This window comes from Caretta caretta, chromosome 2 (genome assembly GCF_965140235.1).
Source record: "Caretta caretta isolate rCarCar2 chromosome 2, rCarCar1.hap1, whole genome shotgun sequence".
In the NCBI taxonomy this organism is placed as follows: domain Eukaryota; kingdom Metazoa; phylum Chordata; order Testudines; family Cheloniidae; genus Caretta; species Caretta caretta.
In genome coordinates this window covers 188388946-188405734 of record NC_134207.1, presented here as the reverse complement: position 1 = coordinate 188405734, position 16789 = coordinate 188388946, and the positions used below count along the sequence as shown (strand labels likewise).

At 40.4% G+C, this 16789-nt stretch overlaps 1 protein-coding gene across 8 annotated transcripts in view; it reads right to left on the bottom strand.

Annotated features, from left to right (window-relative positions):
- Window positions 1-16789, bottom strand: part of ULK4 (unc-51 like kinase 4) — a 386015-nt gene that overhangs the window by 201965 nt on the left and 167261 nt on the right. For all 8 annotated transcript variants that reach the window (XR_012667172.1, XR_012667171.1, XR_012667173.1 and 5 more), the window contains one exon: window positions 9417-9509. Coding sequence is in view for 5 of the 8 variants with exons in the window: in XM_048838838.2 (XP_048694795.2) it covers window positions 9417-9509 (93 nt within the window). In the remaining 3 variants the exon portion in view is untranslated. The remainder of the gene's footprint in view (window positions 1-9416; window positions 9510-16789) is intronic.

The window sequence follows — 16789 nt, the reverse complement described above, 5'->3', positions numbered from 1 at the left end:
GCTCTAGTTGCCTTTCCTGCAGCTCCACCAGTCGCCTGATCATGTCCGTTTGCTCCCCCATTAGTCTCAGCATCCCCTCCTGCGTGTTCTGATCACGCTCACTGTATGCTTTCCTGGCCTCTGCCACCAAATGCCTCCATGCATTCAGCTGTGCCCTATCAGTGCGGGAGGATTGCATGAGCTTGGAAAACATGTCACTGCAAGTGTGTTTTTTTCACCTTCTAATCTATGATAATCTCAGGGACGGAGTTGATACAGGGAGCATAGAAACATTTGCACCTGCAGGGGGGATAAAAAGGGAGAGTACAATTTAAAAAGATACATTTCTGAGAACAAAAGATTTTTTTTACAGTGAATCAAGCAATTCACAGCAGACTGATGTGTTTTAGGTACAAGGTCGCATTTTGCCTTTTATATTGAGCGCCTGCTGGTATGGTGACACATCATATATGGCTGGGCAACAGAATTCGGTTTCCAGGCAGCTTCCAGGTAAGCCAAAGGGTATGAGGGATTGGCTTCTTCCGCCTTCATAACATGTGGGAATTGTTTCAAACTTCAGTGCTCTCCTTTCCCATAGCAAGCAATGCCGATTGGGTTTGCTGTTTAAAAGGCGGGGCTGCGGTTTTGGGGTGGATGTGCAGCACACCCCTCCTCCTACCACGTGGCTGTTCTCCGGAATGATCCCTTTTAGCCAAGCACAAACAGCCCAGAATGAACGGGGTCCTTTTAATGTTCCCTTACAAAACCTCCCTATTTCAACCAGGTGACCATGGTGACCATATCACTCTCGAGGCTGACACAGAAAGATAAAGACTGAATGTTGCATGAATGCGATCAAAACCCAGGACCATTGGCTGCCGTGCTTTGTGCTGCAATGGTTCCAGACTACTTGCTACTGGTTTGGCATGCTAAAGTGTCCTACCATGGAGGACGAAATAAGGCAGCCCTCCCCAGAAACCTTCCGCAAAGGCTTTCAAAGTACCTACAGGAGAGCTTCATGGAGATGTCCCTGGAGGATTCCTGTTCCATCTCCGGACATGTTAACAGACTTTCCCAGTAGCTGTACAGGCCGCGAATACATCACAATTCTTCAGGGCAAATCAAACATTAAACACTATTGCTTTTAAACCCTGTAGTGTAGTTACAAATGTGCACTCACCAGAGGTGCCTTCTCCACCTTCAGGGTCCGGGAACCTGCCTTGGGAGGATATTGGCTCCAGGGTGATGAAAAGGTCCTGGCTGCTGTGGAGAACGGATTCTCCTCTTGCCTGCTGCACATTCTCCTCCTCTTCCTCATCCACAAAATCCTTTTATGTGCTGCGTGAGACTCCCCCCTTGCAGGTGTTCACAGACAGTGGTGAGGTAGAGGTAGGGTTCCACCCTAGAATGGCATGCAGTTGATCACAGAAGTGGCATGTATGGGGCTCTCACCCGGAGTGATGGTTTGCCTCCTTTGTATTTTGGTAGGTTTGTCTGAGTTCCTTAACTTTCACTGGTTTGTGTCTCCCTGGTATAGCCTCTCTCCACCGTGCCCTGTGTGATTTTGGCATATATATCAGCGTTTCTTCTGCTAGTTCAGAGTTCTGCCTGCACAGATTCTTCTCCCCACACAGCAATCAGATCCAGTGTCTACCTTTCGCTCCATGCTGGAGCTCGTTTGCGATTCTGGGACTCCATGATCACCTGCTCTGCTGAGCTCACCACGCTGACTAAACAGGAAATGAAATTCAAAAGTTCCTGGTGCTTTTCCTGTGTTCCTGGCTAATGCATCGAGTTGAAAGTGCTGTCCAGAGCAGTCATATTGGAGCACACTGGGATAGCTCCCAGAGGCCAATACCATAGAATTGGACAGCTCTACATCTGCACTACCCCAAATTTGACCCAGGAAGGTCGATTTTAATCGCTACTCCCCTCGTCGGGGACAAGTACAGTAGTCAATTTTAAGAGCCCTTTAGATCGGTGGAACGGGGTTGGTTGTGTAGCCGCATTGCTTATAAAATCGACCTGATGCAGCTAAACTCGACCTAACCTCATAGTGTAGACCAGACCTTAGTCAGAGAGAAGCAAACTTATGGGCAGCTCTCAAAGACTTTTGGCCACATGATAACTAAAAAACATAATACAATATCTTGCAATTCTTAACAGTGCTGGATATCCCGACATAGATAATCCTATTCATAGAACTACTTGAGCAAGTAAAGATGACAGGACTAGGCTCTCTAATAGCATTATTAAAATGAAACTTTGCGGGCCGTCAGTCTTTAATGTGAACTGAGCTCTTTTATTCTTATCGGAGATGATCAGCGCAATGTGAGGGATGAGAGAGCACTGACCAAGGGAGCTGCCATGCTGCCACTGACCATGAAATAGATCCAAGCTAGCAAATAAGCCATCCTCTGCCACCAATTTCCCACTTGCTTAAAGTAAGTAATGTATTGTTAATGACATATCCAGATCCAGCAGGGTGTTTTGTAAAGGTGACATACAAGTACAATTTTAAAAAACTACCTTAAATTATAGATCTGTGTGCTAAATGCCCTAAATAAGTGTAAAGTAATTGATTTCAGACTTATCTTCATTTCTTTTTAAATCTCCCAAAGATCAGCATATAACATGGAGCAAGGAGGCAGCCTGAAGGACATTATTTAAAAGAACCAAAAAAACCCACCCCAAAATAATATTCTATGGTTTGGCAAGTCCTACCTTATTCACTCTATTCCTTACACAATATGTTCTTGGTGAAGAAGAGGAGAGACTACTGACAGACAGAAGAAGGGCTGATCTGGTTTAGAGAGAAGGCAGGGACAGGCTTGGTCTGGGCTAAATGGAAGAGTGCCAGATAAGAACGAAAGGGTCCTATCTTGTGGCCTAGTGATCACATCTCCAAAAAAAAAATTACTAAAATTCTTTTTTTTTAGCTGTCCCATCCCCATGAGATCTCTCTCTGTGATGGGAAGACAGAGGCAGCCAAGTCTCTGGAGGGGAAAGGAGGAAGCCTCAGAAGGTAATAATTTAATAAACAGAGGGCTCCATTTCTGCATAGCCTAAACTCTCCACAGAGAAATCTGTCATCGAGCAATTCTTAAATGTTGTTAAAAAAAAAAAACCCACACACCAGAGGAAATTTGCGGAGGGGACGGGGACACGACACACTTAGTTAACATGGAGTTGAAATGATAGATATCTACCAATTATTTGAGAAGACATTCTTAGGCATTGTGCTACCTGATATTTTGTAGGATTTAAAGCTTTTTCCAATCTTTTTTGGAATGGGAGGTGGAAACTGAAATTTTGCTCTCTGTTCTAAAATTTGCAGGAGATAAACAAAACCAACATATTAAGACTACTTGTATGTATGTATGTGTTTCTAATCTACTCCTGAAAGACAGAGTCTCTGGAGAAGAGGAGACTAAGATGTTAGTTATATGTTTTGTAATTTGTCAAATATCCAATCCGGGTTTGGTGCTGCAAGGCAGAGGACATAAGACCAATGATTTAAAAAAAAGTCCTGTCCTGTGCTAAGAAAACCTAGTTTTTCTCAATGTGTTGTGAATCTAAGATTTGATCCTATTGTTGAGTTAAATAAGACTGGCACCTAAACATTCTCCAATTTTAGTGGGCAAACCAGATAGGGTTGCTCATTATTAGGAACCTCTCCAAATATTTGTTTAAATTCATTGCAATAACTCAAAAGGGCAGAGAGCACAGAAAAAACAAAGCTCTAATTTAGAAGCTAACCGGTCATTTTTTTAAATTTAACACTATTTTTAAACTAGAATATACAATGGCTTACAATTTGGGAGATCAGGATAAAGCGCTTTTTAGACAATTAATATAAGCATCCATTATTCAGTTCAATATGGAAGCAAGGAACCAAAACTTTATAGTTTTTGTTTCAAGTGTAAAGAGAATATTATTTGTTCATGGATATTTTGTAATCTAAATTGCTCCTTTTCACATGGAAGTTTTTAAAATAGCTGATACCAGGAGCACTGGATTAAATGGAGCATCTCCTGACTCAAAAGCAATTATCATCTCAACATTCAACTCTAAAGGTAAAAGGTCAAACTCTACTATAGCTGCTTTTAAAATCAAAAACTAGGAAAAGCAATCATCATGATGTATGAGAAGAGGATCAACCCACTACTAATAGTGATGCTGAAATGTGCATTTAATAGTCTCTAAATGGACAATGCATGGATAAGAAAAGTGGTGTAAATGACATTTGAAAATGGGTGGTTTCAAAGACATCATGATAAAGAGTTAGAGATTCTAAGTAATCACGACAGTCTACTGTGTATACAAAGTTGATCCATCAATCATCTTCACAGCTACTAAATTCGTAACACTCAGGCGTTGTCTATACTACAGGAGAAGTTCGATCTAAGCTATGCAATTTGAGTTACGTGAACAGCGTAATTCAAATCGACATAGCTTAGATCTACCTACTGCGGGGTCCACACTACCCGATGTCAATGAGAGACGCTCTCCCGTCGACTCCCCCTACTCGCCTCGATCCAATGAAGTACAGGAGTCGATGGGAGACGATCTGCAGTCAATTTAGCAGGTCTTCACTAGATCTACTAAATTGACCGTCGATGCATTGATAGCTGCTTGTCAATCCCCCAGTAAATGTAGACAAGCCCTTAGAAATGGAAGATTTCTGAACATTTTTCTGTTCTGCCATGTGTCTCCTTGGTGTTGTCCGTACTCTGTGGGAAGTGCGGGGGAATTGGAGAGGCTCCTTTCTTCCCTCCTTCACTGCCACCCTCATGGTGGACCTACATAAGGGCCAAAGACAATCTAGCCTGCTGTGTCCACATGATGTGATATTGATGGAAGGGATGTCCATGATAAGATGACACAAAGAGGTTTCCTATCCATTTCAATTTCTAAAATCTGTTCAGTCATTTCAGATGATGTATTATGAAAGTACTGGTTGCAGCTCATTAGTTAAGGCTGAATTTTGTACTTGAACCACACATTCAGCCTTTGTTATTTATGAAGACTACAGTGTATTTCCCCAAACTTACAGAACTTACTCTTTGGGCACAGAATTTCTGAGAACTGACAAATAAATATATTAATGTATTTACAGTTAACATTATTTTAAAATAGGTCCTTTAAAACTTTCATATCTGGTACCAGATACTCTTCCCTCCTTTTTTTTCTTGAATGACTTTAACAATAGAATAATAGGCAGTGTCCCCAACTTCTGTCATTTCATTGCGAATTTTACAATATCTGATGTTTTTCTGAATGCCTCAGCTCCTGGAGGCATGTGACTAGGTGAGAATCTTAGCTCAGCTCATGTATGCAAATAAATAATAATCAGCATCCCAGATTTTAGAAGTACATTAGCATGGAGTTAAGACAGAGTATACCAGTTTAGTTTAACTAAAATATTATGCTGCAATTTTTCCAAAAGGAAGCATTATAAAACCAGAAAATTAAGAGTAAAGGGTAAAAGAAATCCAAACATATTAAGCTGTAGAAATACACATTTAGGGCACCCAAACTTAACTCTGCCTTGTAGTGACACCACAAGAGAAACAGAAAGAAAAAAAAAGTCTAATGTGTTTTTAAAAATCAGTTTAATATAATCTAGATCTACAAACACTATTATTTGTTAAGTTGTATAAGCTGTATTAATAAGCCCCCCCCCCACACACACACACACTTACAGTTAGGACAGGACAGAATCACTAAATTCACATTACAACTGTCTGGGCTGATATCTCAACTGCTCACAATTTACTCTTCAATTTATAGAGGCAATTTCAGAACAACTCATATTTGCTAAACAAGAAAAAACTTGTTAGTTCAGAATCAGAATAGTAAGGGGAGTCATTTCTGGAAGATTTGGGGGCAATGAGATAAGAAAAAATAACCCATTCATTTACATATTCCAAATCTATAACCATTCTACTGATTTTTTTTCAAGCCACAAGAAAATGTGTCACCCTATGAAGAGAGAAGCATTATGGGAGAAATGTAATTTTGGATAAGACAGACTCAGTGGAAAGTAGCATTCATCATTAAGTATTAAAATAACAATATAAAAAGATATCCAGTAGTGAAAATAACTGAAGGAAATCAGCAAGATTGCTAAAGTCAAATCAGAACCTGGAAACTAAGAATCCACCTTCCAATATTACCATTGGATACACTCGAATTAAAAAGACTAAATTAAAAATATGAACAGTTAATAAAGATGTACTGTAGCACCTAGAAGCTCACTACCCACCATCCAGTAATGTCAGGATCAAAAAAATAATATTACCCAACTATAAACAGATTATAAGGGTGAGTCAGCATCCAAATATCTACCCTGCACAAACACTGTTAAGTGTACACCCCCTCTCCCCCCAGAAAAGAGCTTTTGATGGTGAGCTAAAACATTGCTCCGATAACCAAAGCCTGAGCTACAGTGATATTTTATGAATTGTAATAAAGAATTAGAAGCTCAATAGATTTATTTCAACAATAGAAAATGGTACTAATTATCTGCACAATAAATGTAATCCTGTGGTAGTATAAATAGTATAAATGCAATAAAATTGCAGTTAAGTACTGCATTTACTGTATTCAAATTGTTCAAAATCTCAAGCCACTCAAACAATTTTCTAGTTCATTTTTAATCTATTTAGTGCGTAGCAGCAGTGCTCATGGTAGGACTGTAAAGGATAAGAAGGAAAAAGGGGAGTGTTTTCATCTGAGCTGTTAAGGAAAATAAATTAATTTTTTCCTATTGCTCATTTCAGTCAATGAAAGTCGGAAGACTGAGACTCAAAGAACCACTCCCCAAACATAATTGCTCCAGAAACCACCCAACAGAGGTGAGTACCAAGGACCTAACTGATTCTCACTTCAGTTTTATACTAATAACTCCACTGAGTTCAGTAGAACTATTAACAACTTAATGCAAGTAAATGCACATTCAGGCCCAAAATCCTAGATACATACAATGGAAACACATTACCATTCCTTTTCCATCTCTCTCTTCCTCCTTCCTGCTCTACTTCCTGCCTATTCTATCTACCTATCCCGCATTCAAACATCTTGTTTATTTTCCTAAAACCTTTTTTTTTTTTCTTAATTTCCCTGGACGTTCGGCCACCACATCCTCATCAGGAAATACAGTTCATTCTATCACAAACCTAACCCAAGGACCATGACTAATATAGGACATTTTTCTGCAACAACTGTTTACAAACACAAGTGTATATCTTCTAAAATTCATCTCCCCGGTGAGAGCAGACTTATGGATTTATGGTTTATTAACAGCATTTGACTATTTCATATTGATTGACACAGAAATGAAACAATGTTCAAAAATTGAAGAAAAGGAGGCATGTAAAGAATACACCTATTTTAGTTCCCTCTGTGGCAGAAAATTCCACTAGTGAGTCCCTATTACATAAAAAAACAAAATTTCTCTAAACTTTCAATAATTTTTACCATAATATAGGGAAAAAAACAGGATAAAGCATTATAAACACTTCCATGTAGTTGTTTCTTGATACGGGGTAGCTGTCTCAATAAATGCATCTTCAGTTCACCAGTCACTGTAGTAGCTAGAGGTTAATAAGGCATCAGTACCAAATAACAGCTGGAATCAGAGAGGTTTGAAGCAGTTTAGAGGGTTCTATAAAAGGACAATACACTGAAACATTCCACGGTGCTTTATGGTGCCCGAGTTGCAAATTGCCATAAACTACTTGAGTTGGTCACACTTTTTGGGACCAGGGTCTGAAAGTGTCCTATACTTATTTGCAAATCTATTTAACATCCAGAAATATTTAACTATTTAGTCTGTAATCAATCAGATTTCAATAGGATTTTCTTTAAAAGCACAGCCTAAATACCTGTTGCCTACAGTTGCTTTAAAGTTGTTTTTATCCATTACAAATGCACATTTGAAAACTGTCTATGTAAAATCTCTTACAAAAGTACCTAACAAAAGGTTTCCAGATCCAAATACTTATCCAAAATATTTGTTTTTAAAAACATTTGTCTTTTTTTTTTTTTTTTTAGGCACAGGTTAGATGGGGAGGGGGACACTTAAGAACATTATGTTTGTTGAACCTTGCACAGAACAGGACAGAACTACATTGGCAGGACTCTTTCTACCAAATTGTATCGCTACAGTATTGTCTGCATAAGTTGGTGTGCATAGACTTTCATAAAAAAATGCATAAGAATAGGGCTACGGAAGAGGGAAAGAAAAACAGGAGATTAAAAAGTGGTAATTTGCCTTTCACAGATGAAAGATAATATCTTAGATGGAGCATATGGAACAATGGAAAAGATTCACAAAAGGAATAATTGTCACAAAAGATATTTTCAAGCACAATTACAGAGTTGGGAATCAAACCACGTATCAATATTTTCAAACTTGGGTGCATAAATTAGATATCTAAATCCATAGCAGTCTGATTTTCAGAGGCATTAAACAAATTTAAAGGAAGATATGAATATTCAAAACCTCTGAAAATTAGGCCACTTGTCAACTGTAAATATGGATTAATTAAGCACCCAAGAAATGTCCTGACCACCATTCTGCACCATGGGACTTTTGTCTTGCTGCCTGGAAATAAAGGGGTTGCTGTTGATAGGGGGCTCCCTCTGAAACTGAGTGGGGGGGGGTGAGGTGGGGGAGGAGAAAGTTTACCTGGATGGAGCAGGGAGGAACAGGAAGTAGCTGGACTGTGTGTGTGCGCGCGCGCATGTCTGTCTGTGTGGATTCTGCCCTTTCAGGTGACCAGAGGGTGAGTGGAGAAGCCTTCTCTCACTGTGATCAGGCTGGCATGTCTGAACATTTTAATCACAGCCTGACGGAATATCGCGTTATCTTTAAGCAACTTGGTTTTAGAAGGTTCAGAATCATACAGAAACCTAATTTGGTCTTGCCACTACGTTATTGGTTGAATTCAGAAGACAATGCTCAGAAATGAAGAATGAGATGAAAGGCTCACCTACCAGCAGTAGTGAGGGAAAAGAAATTTCATCAGCTTTTAGAATTATTAGCCTATGTAATATGGTGGCATAGTATGTAATATTTGCACAGAATAAGATATCTCTATATATCTATATCTATTTATTTGTTTAGCATAAAGGACAGTTCAGGAAATGTTTTTTAAATTCCCACTTTTTATATTTAACTAATTATGCTAAAAGATAATTAAAGTAATCAAGCACATACCAAACTGTAATACAAAAGACTTCAGCTCAGAAACTATGCCTTACAAAAATTCTACCTGTAACAAATACACACTGCCAAGATCTGTCTCTCAACACAATCTCATCAGTATGAACTGCACTTAAATCTATATAATTCTTAATTTCTAATTGAACAGTGAATAAGGATGAATTGAGAAAAATTCTGATTAGGAGAGAAAGCTTAGTTGTGTTACCTAGTAAGAGCAGGGCTATGTTCAGTCAGGGCTACCAACAGTTTCAGAGCATACACTGGTACTGGGTCAGGTGCCATTAGAATGTGCTCATATCTGCAATGAAAATGAAAGTAATTATCGTGAAAATCGGAGATATTCTGCATCATACAGCTGATGTTTTGTGATAGCTTAAATTATATCAGCTACCAGAGTTTTATGAAAATCACCAACCCAAAATGATTTTGTTTTACAAGTCAACAACAAGACAAAGACCTTAGGGCCTTGCAACCTGATTCAAACCTGAACACAAGTGTTGAGCGCAGGTTGGATAGGATATGCTTGGGTCAGGCTTTAAGATCAAGCCCAAAGGACTAGAGGTGGACTGGGGTTGTGGACATCCCTGGAGGTGGCATGGCAAGGCTGGGGCTACAGCAAATAGTCTTTTCTTTAAATGGGACAATGGCTGGCATCAGCAGCACTGACAAGGGACGGAGTGTTATGCTCGCACCAGCTGTTTCCCACCTTAAGAAACAGACAAATACACAAATGTGTGCATACACACGTGGTGCACCTCAGCTGTTATTAGAGTGGTGCGGCATGGCCAGTCAGGTTCTTGCATTGGGCATCCCTTGCCTTGCACTCCACCTCCCTGCCTGGCATGGAGTAGTTCATGGTTCCTGTGCAGAAGATGCCCTTGCTGCAGCATTTCAGGAAATGTGAGAAGATGGTGATTATGGGGGGCTCAGCAGATGGGTGCTAACCCCACACCACCCCACAGTCCCAGGGCTTGTGCCCACACCTACCTTTCCCCTGTGCCTGGAGCCCTACAGCACTGCCAGGCAAGAGGTAGCAGCAGAGGGGAGGAGGACAAGGACTTTCCCAAATGCACACAGCAATGGGGCATGGTGACTGGCTGCCCTGGCTGCAGGCTGGAGGCTTAGGGTTGCCAACTTTCTAATTGCAGAAAACCAAATATCCTTTCCCTGACCCGCCCTTTCTCCAAGGCCCCATCTCCGCTCACTCCATCCATTGCTCACTCTCCCCCACCCTCACTTGCTCATTTTCATAGGGCTGGCGCAGGAGCGTGGGAGGGGGTGAGGGGGGTGGGCTCCAGGTGGTGCTTACCTCAGGTAGCTCTTGGGAAGTGGCCAGCATGTCCCTCTGGCTCCTACGTGGAGGAGCAGGCCAGGGGGCTCTATATGCTGCCTCTGCCCGCAAGTCCTGCCCCTGCAGTGCCCATTGGCCATGGTTCCTGGCCAATGGGAACTACGGAGCCGGTGCTCGGGGCGAGGACAGCGCACAGAGCCCCTGTGGCTGCCCCTACGCCTAGGAGCCGGAGGGACATGCTGGCCACTTCTTGGGAGCTGGATAGGGAGCCTGCCAACCCCGTGCCAATCAGACTTAACAGCCCGGTCAGCAATGCTGACTGGTGCCACCAGGGTCCCTTTTCAACCAGGTATTCCTGTAAAAAACCAGACAGCTGACAACCCTAGGAGGGCTGTGGTCCCATGGGGGTGCAGGAGCAGACAATCCCATGTTCATTGGGGCAACTGCAGGACAGGGTGGGGAAACAAGGCAGGTCTGTGAATGACAGAGGCACATAGGTCTGTTTGCAATGCCCTGGCCACACTGGTCTGCTGGCTCTGGTTGCTACCCCTCTGCAACTAACTTTGCAGCCCAATGCAATGTGACGCAACTACAAGAGTCAGGTCCAGTATGAACACAACTTGACACTCCTGCATTTGGGTCAACTGTGGTCTAGTCACGTTCAGGTCAGGCTTTAAAATTAGGTCCAACCAGCACTCTCAAGGACCCTAACTCTTTGGAACTGTATAATAAGTCCACTACTTGGATATGAAGTTTCAAAAGCAGAGCTTCACAAAAATTAATCCCAGTTTATGGGAAGAAAATACAAAGGAAGAAATGCAGTATTAATAGAGTCCTTTAGTAACATGTATATCTACATTTTCAAAAGGTCAGCAGTAAAATGACAAAAAATCATTTTACACAAAGAATCTTAAAATAGTAAAAGGTATAAGTGCTAGGCGGAGCTCAGAAATATCGTACGAGGGATGATGTGTGACCCAACTTAGATTATTGATTTTGTTTATTTTTTTTGCAATTTAAAACCTTTTAAAGCACCAGGGTGGGAGGGAAGGGGGGGGCTGTTTTGAATTAAGTGCACTTTCATCCTCTAAGGAATGCTAGTGAATGTGCAACAACTCCAATCAGGTTTTTTTTACTTCTAAAATGCCATGTAGTGAGGGAGACATGAATATTAGTTACCTACCACCTAACATCAACTCATTCCCCTCAAAGTTTGCTTTATTTATTTATTTTTAAAGACAACTGAAGATTGTACATAACACACAAGCAGATATAGTACACAGGCAAGAACAGCAAATCTGGATGAAATGTCTGATCAACTTTACATGCAGATAAAAGTGAAAACATGTATGGAAAGTCCGGATCAGTAAAGAGGTACAAGAAAGAAATCTTTGAAAAGACCCATGCAAAATCCACTAACCGAAAGCCTGGTAAAGAGGAAACAAGATGCTGAATATCAACATGGACACTGACATGTCTTCTAACAACATGACAATCTTTGATTTACCAGAGGAATAAGGATATTTCTATTTCTTTTAAGGAAATGAACAGCTGTAAAATAATTGCATATGGTAATGGAGAAGAGAAGGGATGAAATAAGATACAAGAGTGAGTAAGAGACAGAGACAAACAGACAAACACAGACTGACTCACTCCTGTCAAAAACAGCACCTTTCATTAGTAAGTGCTTCCTTTAGGAAGGCCAATCTAGACATTTGGAAGAGATAAAGGCAACAGACGAGACATTCCATTATTCATCAAAGTAAAGCATGAAGAACTTAAAAAGGAAAAATGAGGGGATTAGTAAAAGAAAGAATACCATGTTTTTGACACCACAATGTTTTCATATTGCATAAGTGTTTTCTAAAAACTACCAACACATATCACTGGTTATCTTGGCATCTATGGGACTCCCTTCACAGAAAAAGACAGTCCTACGGGCTTGTGTACACAGTGCACTAATCTGCACCAGAGAGGTATAAATTCTAGGGAACATTCCGCACATCACAAACGAACTGGCCTGTGTGAAACCTGCTGGCATACACTAAAAGTTCCCTAATGTGTATTAAAGTAGTCCCATTTCACACAGTACATGTGTGAGCAAGGCAGGGCTTGCTGTCAGCAACACATCACTGGTACTCGCTGCTAAGCTAAGTGTGCTAGCCATATTATGTTCCAAGTCCATGACATCTTTGGAAGGAAATACCAGGAACTGAACTTACTATCATGCATGGTAGACCAAAGACTTAATACTTGATGGTAGCTTTATATCTGTAATAATTAAAGCTTGTACTTTCCAACTAATAAATTCCAATACCTGAAATAAAACACATTTTCTCATTTGTGATTAACGAACTTCTCTTTCTCTCACATTAGAAAAAAAAAAATCTTAATTCACTAGTGACATAGGCCCCAATCCTGCAAACACTTACACATGCAAGTAGTCTTACTGATCTCAATGAGACTACTCATGCATGCTTATAGTCAAGGCAAGGACTGCTGGGACTACATTTTTAAACAAGGGAGCCTAAAGGTAGTCACCTAAATTAGCTCTCAAAATTCTGATTTTGTTACACAAAACATGGATTTAGGTCTCAAAAACTGATAATTCCTAACAATATTAATAAATATTGATATAGAAGCCTAATTTTAGGCCTACATGCTTATAAATGTGGTACTTGGTAACTTGTTAATGTTCACAGAGAAGATATATTATTTAAAAAAAAAATGATTACCATTATATTTATTTAACCTCAATCTCCCATGTGTTCAATAAAATCAGTCTTAGTTATTTGTTTTTACTTGAAACTCCAGTTTTTTTCCCCCAAAGGTAACATAAGTGAAATATTTAGGGTAAGATATTTCGGCGTACTAAGTAATTCTATAGCCAAGTGATTAATCGACCCAAATACCACACAAAAAATCCAGAACTGCTAAAATGAACATTCTTTTTGTGGCAATTATGATGAACTTTTTCTGGAAAACTATATAGGGTTATGAATCACAAATAACCCAGTGCTGTACGTTCTATGTGAAGACCAAGTCTCTCTGCTCCTAAGCCATTACAGCGTGAATATCTATGACTAATATTTTCATCACATGAAGAAACATACAAACTAATAAACTCAGTTTTTAGAGATGAAAATAATTATTTGGTAAATTTCAACTATAATCTGGTATATTGCTATATTGCCATCTTTCTCACATATAAATAGTGTCAAGGGAACCCAGACGTTTTGGAGTTCCTTTAACCACTAAAAATTCTAACCATTTACCTCCTCTCTATCTGAACGATCCAAGATTTTAGTTTGAAGAGCTGGGCTGGAAATCTGCCAAGAACCACCACATGATAATCTTAATCACATTTCAGCACATGAGATCTCAACCAAAACCAGAAAGTGCAAAGGAATGGGTAAATGCGAAATATTATTTTCTGTATTTTAAAAGATTAAAAAACGTTTTCATATATGAAAAAGGGTTGGTGTGATCTGAGTTTGAGGAACATTTTGGTCAGTTTTTATTTAATACAAACCATTTCAACAATCCCTGTTTATTTTATTATTTCCAAAAGTTTTGTATTGGTTACCAAATACCCAGGAAAAATAAAATCTCTCATTGAAAGAAATGAAAACATTCCACTCGATGAAAGGTAGGGAAAAAAAATAACATACTGATCTACAAACACACTAATATTTCTAACCCAAAATTACCATTCTTAAACTCAAGTAGAGGGTGCCAGTCATGTATACAGCACATGATAAGAAAATCTTTGCCAATACTGCATTTCTCTAAAGCTGCCCTTTTGCATTTCAGATATATAGAGCAACATTCTAAGACCTGGGAGAATCTCTCACTTGAATCAATTGAATGTGGGCAGACTTTTTGCAGGCTTCAATTACACACACAAAGTAGGCCAGCCAGAGTCCCCTTTAAAAATAAAGTCAGCACAAATTAAACTATTAAATCCCCCTTTCCCATACAACTGGATAGCGAGCCTCTCAGTTCTTGAGCCTGAAATGGAGCCGAATAACTCCTTTCAAGAATTTCATTACCATGGAGTTCAAAAATACCTATTTCCGATGGATGGGTAGGTGAAATGCCAAAATTGTTACCAAGTGCATTCTCAACTAATTAAGTGAAAAATCAGAAACCTCAAGGTGTAACAGGTACTCAGAGTTGTCCTGTATACAAACCATTTTCACGTGAATTCCCCAGGCTAACAATCATATTGAGAACCACTTCTATTTGGCCAAATAGGATGCTCTGATGGAGGGCTTTCTATTATTAAGCAAGATTTGCCAGACCACCTCTGAATATCATTTCTCTCCTCGTCTAACCATCCAGTATCCACGAGATGCAGGGAGATGAGTGCTGGATGTGAAATCTGGCTGTGATACTGAGCCAGGAGGCCAGATGAAGAGGAAGAGATATGGGAGGCTGGACTGATAACGCAAGGAGGTCAGAGAACCACCATTATCTAGGCCGTCCTGGAGAAGTGAGAATAAGCCTGACACAATACAATTTCAGCTAGAGAATGACTTGTGGGATGATCAGAGTTGGAGGAAAAGCATACAGGAGTGCTGATTCCCAGTGCAGGTGAAAAGCATTGATCACCACTGGATCACTGTCCTGGACACAGAAGTCAAAATGAGTGCTTGCTGGATGTTGCAGGAGGATGACATGGATGGCTAAATCTGGAACCAGTGGGCCTTCGCCTCTGGGATCTATGTCCTTTCCTGGGGTAGTCCCACTGCCTTATTGGAAAGGAGGACTGCCCAAAGAAACACGTATAGGGGCATCCCTGTACAGCTGGCATATAATTCCCGAGGAACGCAAAGTAGTCAGGGCCTCCTTAAAAGAGCGCAGGGTCTCATTGAGCTTTTCCAAAAACAAAACCTAACCATCGAAAGTTACGTCCTCAATGGTCTGCTGGCCCTCAGGTATAATGCCTGAATTCTGCAGCCCTCAGGAATCTCCTCATGGTCACAGCCAATGCCATAATTCTGGCTGAGGTATCTGCCAGGTCTAGAGATGACAGTAAAGAAATCTTGGTTCCCATAAGGCTTTCTCCAATGAATGCCTTAAACTCTTTAAGGCTTTTAGCAACTTCTCTGCAAACTCAGACATGGGCACCCAATTAACAAAGCCATATTTAGAGAGCAACATCTGTTGGGTTGCAAACCACATCTGCAGGGAAGAGAAAATATAAATGTTCCTCCCCATTAAGTCCATCCTTTTGGACTCTTTGTCTGTAGATGTATATTTATGTCTTCCCTGTCATTTGCTGCAGTTATCTCAAGAGAGTTAGGGGTTGGGTGGGAGTAGAAACCCTGCATGGGAATAAAGTATCACTTCTCTGAACACTTCCCTGTGAGAGACAACAAAGCAGGAGTCTGGAGGGCCTCTGCAGACTCCAACAGAGCCTCGTGTAACCAGGACTACTCTTCCTGGAGCTGATGGTTGGAGAACATCCAGCAGCTTATGCATATTGTCCTGCAGAAATTCCATCTGGATACCTAAGGTAGCCTAAGGTCCTTATGTCTTAAACTGTTCAGGCATCTAGGGAGGAGGAGGAGGAGCCTGGCACAGATGAGTCATCCAGAGAGGATGAAGAGGTGGTTTGCTGTGCCAACAACAGGTCCTGGTTTTGCACCACAGGATCTGGTTAGTCACACCTGAGCCATTCTTTTTAGGTTAGAAGTCTGAGGAACTGTCCCTGACTGAGGTGTAAACAGAGGAGGTTTTGGAACAAATTGATAAATTAAACAGTACTAAGTCACCAGAACCAGATGGTATTCGCCCAAGAGGGTTATGAAGGAACTCAAATATGAAATTGCAGAACTACTAAGTGTGGCATATAGTCTATCATTTAACTAGGCTTCTGCACCTAGTGACTGGTGGATAGCTAATGTGATGCCAATTTTTTAAAAAGGCTTGAGAGGTGATCCAGACAGTTACAGGCTTGTAAGCCTAACTTCAGTACCAGGCAAATTGGATGAAAGTATAGTAAAGAACAGAATTATCATACACATTGATGGACACAATTTGTTGGAAAAGAGTCAACATGGCTTTTGTAAAGGGAATTCATGCCTTACCAATCTATCAGAATTCTTTGAGGGGAACAAACACGTAAACAAGGGTGATCCAGTCAATATAAGCAGTCATGGGATAAGAGAGAAGGTCCTGTCATGGATCAGTAACTGGTTAAAAGATAGGAAACAAAGGGTAGGAATAAATGGTCACTTTACAGAATGGAAACTATAATGGGATTCAAAAAAGGACTAGAT